The sequence below is a fragment of the Lathyrus oleraceus genome, chromosome 7 (assembly GCF_024323335.1).
Source record: "Lathyrus oleraceus cultivar Zhongwan6 chromosome 7, CAAS_Psat_ZW6_1.0, whole genome shotgun sequence".
Classification (NCBI taxonomy): Eukaryota; Viridiplantae; Streptophyta; class Magnoliopsida; order Fabales; family Fabaceae; genus Lathyrus; species Lathyrus oleraceus.
Genome location: NC_066585.1, coordinates 454143710 through 454152037, shown reverse-complemented (window position 1 = coordinate 454152037; position 8328 = coordinate 454143710). Strand labels below are relative to the sequence as shown.

Sequence of the window (8328 nt, the reverse complement as noted above, 5' to 3'; positions counted from 1 at the left end):
TTGCACTTCGGATTGGAAGAAAATAAACAAAAAGAATACCTACTAGAGCAAATCCCTTGTCGGGGTCAATTAAAAAATTATGATCTTAGGTAATGTGTTATGCCGCGCCAGAGCTCATTGCTGGAAGCGGCGGAGCACAAACCACCATTCTCTCTTTCTCAACCTCCAGATTCTAAATCCATCAATAATTTTCTCAAATTCTCACTCTACATCTCAATCCAAATTCAAATACACAAGAACCCTAACTACACAAACCGAAATTAAATGACATTTATGTAGAGTTAGGAGTCCAAACCATGGGGGTTTGGCTCTTTAATCATCAAACTACATTGCTGCACTTCGGATTGGAATAAAAAAGAGCAAAAAACGGACCTACCAGAAAAAGTCCCTTGTTGGCGAGAAGAAACGGTTAAACTAATGTTGTTGTTGTTATTGAACTTGCAGGTGCAGGCGTAACCGCTAACTGTAACCGGTTACCACCATGAAAGTTGGTTCTCTCGGATTCGAAATGAGGCCACGTGAAACAGGTGTAACCGATAACCACCACAAAAATAGGAATTCTGGAGTCATCTGATGCAGGTTATTGCAGCAGGCGTAACTAGTTACCTGCGCGAAAATTGGTGTTTCATGGAAGTTCAACAACTTTCTTCTACCATTTGATTTAAGCTATGTATGGTTAACATGTAGCATGCTATGGTGATGTAATATAATTAGGATCATGGATTGGCTCATGTAAAAATGAATTAGTGCTTATAATGAAATATGCTCATGTGTATTTATTTTTCCATTTCCAATCACTCATGTATGAATGCCTTTGTGAATGCAAGTTACAAAAATGAAAATGCAAAGGATTCTCTCACTTCAAGTTAAATTTCCAGTAAACTAAGTCAATGCAATGGAAAAGATTAACTTGAAGGCTCATGATTAAAGTAATGATATGGCATACAACTATGACAATTAACCATAAGTAACATGGGAAATGAAATTATATGAAATACAATTATGCTTAGGAGTCAAAACTTGGTGACTTGACTTTGGTCAACTGGTTGACCAAAAGATCAATTTAGGTAAAAATTACTTTAGCCTTTTTGTCACTAATATTTAAGAAATTAAAATCAATATTTTATTTAATAAAAAAAGAAAATAGAAAACCTAACTATTAAAAACAAGAAATAAATATTTGCACATGATCAATTATGTTTTGAAATCTTAAAATAAATATAAAAGTCAATTTTGTGATAGGTCATTTTCAATTTTTTTATAAAGGCAATAATATGTCATTTTCAGTGTGTTGCAATGTATACATTTATTATCATCCTATATTAAAGCTTTACCAATGTTATATGCATGTTTCTAATTATATAAAGACATGATCGGAATACATGAACTACAATTTTATGCAAAGAAAGAATTGAAAAATATGACATCCTTGATTCCCTTTTCAATTTTCATTATTCTTTTTGAAATTGCAATGGTGGTTAATGTCATCAAAGGTGAGTCTCTAGTTCATGCATTATTTATCTTTGGAGACTCCATTGTTGATGTTGGAAATAACAACTACTTAGCAACAACTGTTAAAGCAAACTTATATCCTTATGGAAGAGACTTTGTGAATCACTCTCCAACCGAAAGATTTTCTAATGGAAAAGTTGCTTCAGATTATGCATGTAATTTTCTTTTCCTTCAAAATATCTAATTCATTGCATGAATTTTTAAATTATCACCATTCCAAAAAAAATTGCAGCTGAGCTCTTTGGATTTACCTCGTACCAACGACTCACCTTAACCTAATTACTAAAGGAGTCAACCTATGGTGCGAACTTTGCGTCGTTAGCTACTGGTTACCACTACTCCACAACAGCAAGATATGTAAATACATAAAGCCGCTCTCATTTTTCTTTACTTTGTGTTATATGAGATATATATAATATTTTTGTGTATGTTTTTGGTGTGTAGTATGTACTTCCATTAAGCCAACAACTAGAAAACTACAAGAATTACCAGAAAGAACTGGCGAAAATAGCTGGACAATCAAATGCACTATCAATTATAGATGGTTCACTATATTTGTTGTTGCCGGGTCTGGTGATTTTGTACTAAATTATTACACAAATGCATTTCTCCAAGCAATTTACACAACACCTTATCAATTCTCAAACAGTCTTTTACAATACTACTTTAATGTCATCCAGGTACGTCTCTCTTCACATATATTGCCTTAGAATTTTTTTTAAGTTTTCTTTGTTACTTGAAGGAATAGGTAGGGGTTGTCTTTTAAACAAATAAGGGCGAAATGAATTTTGTTTAGGAATTTGAGAAAATTTTCTCATATGATGTTAAATCTCTCTAATTTGGAGGAACTCCAAATCTTTACTGCTACATAGTTTAGAGTTTCGATAAATTCTTCAAATTCAACTAATTTATTGCTATTCAGTGTGATCCAATATCCTTTATGCAATTTATGGTGAAAGTATTGTTTGTACCATTTTGTTAATTATTTCTGTTTTATAATTTTCACAGCTAATTGCGCCTTAGGGAAGAAAATAACATTGTTTCTCGATTATGATGAGACTCTTTCTCCGATTGTTGACAATCCAGACCGTACTTACATGTCTGACAAAGTATCCTATATTTTGGTAACCTTCAGCAATAGATGTTGCTACTATGGCATTCCTTTGGATTTGAAACCTTCTGCGACAAATGTTGTTGTTGCTATTGTTTGAGAAATTTTATTTATTCATAAGGATGATTTTTGGATTTGAAATCTTCAGTTTTTAGTTTCAAAAATATGCTGAGTTTTTTTTTAACAGACACATTTTATGGTTTTCAGTGCAGCTCATGGGATATTGTATTTGTCACTCATATTTTCTTCCTTACATCATTAGACTATTAAAATATTATAAACATATTTTGAACTAAAAAATAGTAATAAATATAAATTTATAATTTAATACTTATACTATACTTCTATTTCTATCGAGACTAAGACATGTAGACAACTTTTTTAAAAATATAATATATTGTGTAAAAAAATATAATATATTAATTACAATAATATATATGGATACATGTTAGAATATAATTAACGACATTAAATTTTTAAAGTAAGGCAAAATCATAATATTATGATTAAAAACTTTATATGCACGTTAAATCGGTGTTTTCTTCAAAATTTGTTAGTTAAGTATGGTATTTTTGTTGATATCTACACATTTATGTAAAATTATATGTAATAATTGGTGTATATCACATATTAATAAGTGAAAAATAATACAAAAATATTTATCACAATTAATTGTTATAGATATATGACTAAGCATAAAAAATTATTTGATATAAATATACAACTAAGAATTAGAAAAATATTAGTTAATAATATACAACTAAACAAGGAAAAATTATTTGGCTTTATCAATGTATCAAATATTTGTTACAAATTACTTAAATAAATGCATCAGACCAAACAAAAATAATCTTTACATACCATAAAAATCGTACTATGATCCAAATATTTTTTTTACATAAAATTCATACAATTTAAATATTAATTTATTAAATATGTGTTATTAATGTAAATACTGAATATATATATATATATATATATATATATATATATATATATATATATATATATATATATATATATATATATATATATATATAAAATTCAAATACGAGAAATTTATAAATGAAAAAATTTACTATTATTTCAAATATTTTTATAAATAATGATAAAACAACCATACTCTTTATATATGTAAAAAATGTATTATTCATCCAAATATTTTTATAAACAATTTTATTTTTATAAACGAAAAAAGATTCACTATTGGTTTAAATATTTTTATAATAATACCAAAAACAAAATTAAAATTTATATACGGGACAATATCTGCTATTTTATTATAACGTTAATATACAAAATAAAAGGTTTACTATTGATCCAAATAAATTTTTTTAATGTTTATAACAAACATAATATATTTTATCATGTATTAATTATTTTTGAGAATATCGAATAAATTCATCATTTCACCTAATAAAAGACTCAACTTTAAACAACAATTCTATTTCCAATAAAAATTCTATTTTATGGTAACAAATTAATTGTTATAAATAATGGTTTCTTTAATTATTATATTGACAAATTTATTATTCTGAATTAATTGTCTTTTAAAATCCATTAATATATATGTTGAAGATCTCCATTGATTTTATGATCACTAATATATGATTAATATGTATGTTGAACATCTAAAAATTCAAATTTAAATAAAATTACTTACTTATTTATTTTAATTTAATTATTTTTTACAATATTAGACTATTAAAAATATTATAAATATATGTTGAACTAAAAAATAATAATAAACTTGCTGAACTAATATTTTTTATATTACTTAACTGTTTTAAATTTAAGTTTATATTTTATACATATATTAGACTTCTATTTCTACCGGGACTAACACATGTATCAAAAAAATATAATATACTAATTACCATATTAAAATTTAAATTTAAAAGAATGACAATATTATAATATTATGATTAGAAATTCTATATACACGTTAAATCGGTGTTGGCCTAAAAATTATATCAAATCGAAGTGTTAATGAAAGTGTAAAAAAATAAAATCAATAAAATAGTAACATAAGAATAATAAAAGGAAAACAACAAAAAAAAACAAATAATAGCAAACAAAATAAGTAATGGAGCAAAGGAGGTGCATAATTGAAACAAGGGTGTGCAAAGCAATTGCCATGGGCCTAAATGTACTTAAGCCCATCCAATACAAGATGCAATGTGATCCAACCATAACAAAAGTCAGCACATGTTAGCCTCACAATTCTCACGTGTTTAGATTCTTCCTCTCATGTTCAAAAGCATCCGCCAAAAATACAACAGCTCCTGTGCGGTCGATCTCATCTCTGGCTGCGGTGGAGCTCAAACCACAAACCAAAACCACCATTCTCTCCATCTCTACCTCAAGATTCTAAATCCATCAACACTTTACTTAAATTCTCACTCTACATCTTAAACCGAATTGAAATACACAAGAATCCTAACTACACAAACAAAAATTAAACGAAATTTATGTGTAATTAGGAGACTTTGTGAATCACTCTCCAACCGAAAGATTTTCTAATGTAAAAGTTGCTTCAGATTATGCTTGTAATTTTCTTTTCCTTCAAAATATCTAATTCATTGCATGCATTTTTTAAATTATCACCATTCCAATAAAATTGCAGCTGAGCTCTTTGGATTTATCTCGTACCAACGGCATACCTTAACCTAATTACTAAAGGAGTCAACCTTTTGAATGGTGGAAACTTTGAATGTAAATACATAAAGCCGCTCTCATTTTTCTTTACTTTGTGTTATATGAGATAAATATAATATTTTTGTGTATGTTTTTGGTGTGATGTACTACCATTAAGCCAACAACTAGGAAACTAGAAGAATTACCAGAAAGAACTGGCGAAAATAGATGCTTCACTATATTTTGTTCACTATATAGATGGTTCACTATATAGTGAACAAAATATAGTGATTTTGTTAATAAATAGATGTATTATCAATTATAGATGGTTCACTATATTTTGTTGTTGTCGGGTTTGGTGATTTTGTACTAAATTATTACACAAATGCATTTCTCCAAGCAATTTACACAACACCTTATCAATTCTCGAACATTGTTTTACAATACTACTTTAATGTCACCCAGGTACATCTCTCTTCACATATATTGCCTTAGAATTTTTTTTAAGTTTCATTTGGTACTTTGAATGAATAGGGAGGGGTTGTCTTCTAAACAAATAAGGGGAAATGAATTTTTTTTAAGAATTTGAGAAAAAAAATTCATATGATGTTAAATCTCTCTAATTTGGAGGAACTCCAAATCTTTAGTGCTACAAAGTTTAGAGTTTAGATAAATTGTTCAAAATTAACTAATTTATTGCTATTCAGTATGATCCAATATCCTTTATGCAATTTATGGTGAAAGTATTGTTTGTACGATTTTGTTAATTGTTTCTGTTTTATAATTTTCACAGCTAATTGTGCCTAAGGGTAGAAAATAACATTGTTTCTCGATTATGATGAGACTCTTTCCCCGATTGTTGACAATCCAGACCGTACTTACATGTCTGACAAAGTATCCTATATTTTGGTAACCTTCTGCAGTAGATGTTGCTACTACGGCATTCCTTTGGATTTGAAACCTTCTGCGACAAATGTTGTTGCTGCTATTGTTTGAGAAATTTTATTTATTCAGAAGTATCATTTTTGGATTTGAAATCTTCAGTTTTTAGTTTCAAAAATATGCTGAGTTTTTTTTAACACACACATTTTATGATTTTCAGTTCAGCTCATGGGATATTGTATTTGTCACGCATATTTTCTTCCTTACATCATTAGACTATTAAAATATTATAAACATATTTTGAATTAAAAAATAGTAATAAAATCGTTGAACTAATATTCTTTTATATTACTTAGTTGTTTTTAAGATAAATTTATAATTTAATACTTATACTATACTTCTATTTCTACCTAGACTAAGACATGTAGACAACTTTTTAAAAAATATAATATATTGTGTAAAAAAATATAATATTATGATTAAAAACTTTATATACACATTAAATCGGTGTTTTCTTCCAAATTTGTTAGTTAAGTATGGTATTTTTGTTGATATCTACACATTTATGTAAAATTATATGTAATAATTGGTGTATCTCACATATTAATAAGTGAAAAATATTATAAAAATATTTATCACAATTATTTGTTATAGATATATGACTAAGCATAAAAAATTATTTGATATAAATATACAACTAAGAATTAGAAAAATATTAGTTAATAATATACAACTAAACAACGAAAATTTATTTGGCTTTAACAATGTATCAAATATTTGTTACAAATTACTTAAATAAATGCATCAGACCAAACAAAAATAATCTTTACATACCATAGAAATCGTACTATGATCCAAATATTTTTTTTACATAAAATTTATACAATTTAAATATTAATTTATTAAATATGCGTTATTGATGTAAATACTGAATATATATATATATATATATATATATATATATATATATATATATATATATATATATATATATATATATATATATATATATATATATTATATATATATATATATATATATATATATATATATTTATATATATATATATATAATTCAAATACAAGAAAATTTTAAATGAAAAAATTTACTATTATTTCAAATATTTTTATAAATAATGATAAAACAACCATACTTTGTATATATGTGAAAAACGTATTATTCATCCAAATATTTTTATAAACAATTTTATTTTTATAAACGAAAAAAGATTCACTATTGGTTTAAATATTTTTATAATAATACCGAAAACAAAATTAAAATTTATATAAGGGACAATATATGCTATCCTTCTTATAATGTTAATATACAAAAAAAAAAGGTTTACTATTGATCCAAATAAATTTTTTATAATGTTTATAACAAACATATTATATTTTATCATGTATTAATTATTTTTGAGAATATCGAATAACTTCACCATTTCACCTAATAAAAGACTCAACTTTAAACAACAATTCTATTTTCAATAAAAATTCTATTTTATGGTAACAAATTAATTGTTATAAATAATGGTTTCCTTAATTATTATATTGACAAATTTATTATTCTGAATTAATTGTCTTTTAAAATCAATTAATATATATGTTGAACATCTCAATTGATTTTATGATCACCAATATATGATAAATATGTATGTTGAACATCTCAAAATTCAAATTTAAATAAAATTACTTATTTATTTTAATTTAATTATTTTTTACAATATTAGACTTTTAAAAATATTATAAATATATTTTGAACTAAAAAATAATAATAAACTTGCTGAACTAATATTTTTTATATTACTTAATTGTTTTAAATTTAAGTTTATAATTTAATACATATATTAGACTTCTATTTCTACCGGGACTTACACATGTTCACAATTTAAAAAAATAAACTAATATATTGTATCAAAAAAATATAATATACTAATTACCATATTAAAATTTAAATTTAAAAGAATGACAATATTATAATATTATGATTAGAAATTCTATATACACGTTAAATCGGTGTTTGTCTAAAAATTATATCAAATTGAAGTGTTAATGAAAGTATAAAAAAATAAAATCAATAAAATACTAACATAAGAATAATAAAAGGAAAACAAAAAAAAACAAATAATAGCAAACAAAATAAGTAATGGAGCAAAGGAGGTGTATAATTGAAACAAGGGTGTGCAA

At 25.2% G+C, this 8328-nt stretch overlaps 1 protein-coding gene across 1 annotated transcript; it reads left to right on the top strand.

Moving 5' to 3' along the window:
• Positions 1 to 1471: 1471 nt before the first annotated feature.
• Positions 1472 to 2723, top strand: LOC127104335 (GDSL esterase/lipase At1g20120-like). The gene is made up of 3 exons (XM_051041521.1): positions 1472 to 1667; positions 1957 to 2085; positions 2521 to 2723. The coding sequence occupies exons 1-3, from the start codon at positions 1472 to 1474 to the stop codon at positions 2721 to 2723; spliced, it is 528 nt and encodes a 175-aa protein (XP_050897478.1).
• The last annotated feature ends 5605 nt before the right edge of the window (positions 2724 to 8328 follow it).

Coding starts and splice junctions, on each gene's coding strand:
- LOC127104335 (XM_051041521.1), top strand. CDS start 1,472: ATGGTGGTTAATGTCATCAAAGGTGAGTCTCTAGTTCATGCATTATTT. Junction 1,668..1,956: donor AGTTGCTTCAGATTATGCAT/GTAATTTTCTTT, acceptor TTTGGTGTGTAG/TATGTACTTCCATTAAGCCA. Junction 2,086..2,520: donor ATTTGTTGTTGCCGGGTCTG/GTGATTTTGTAC, acceptor TAATTTTCACAG/CTAATTGCGCCTTAGGGAAG.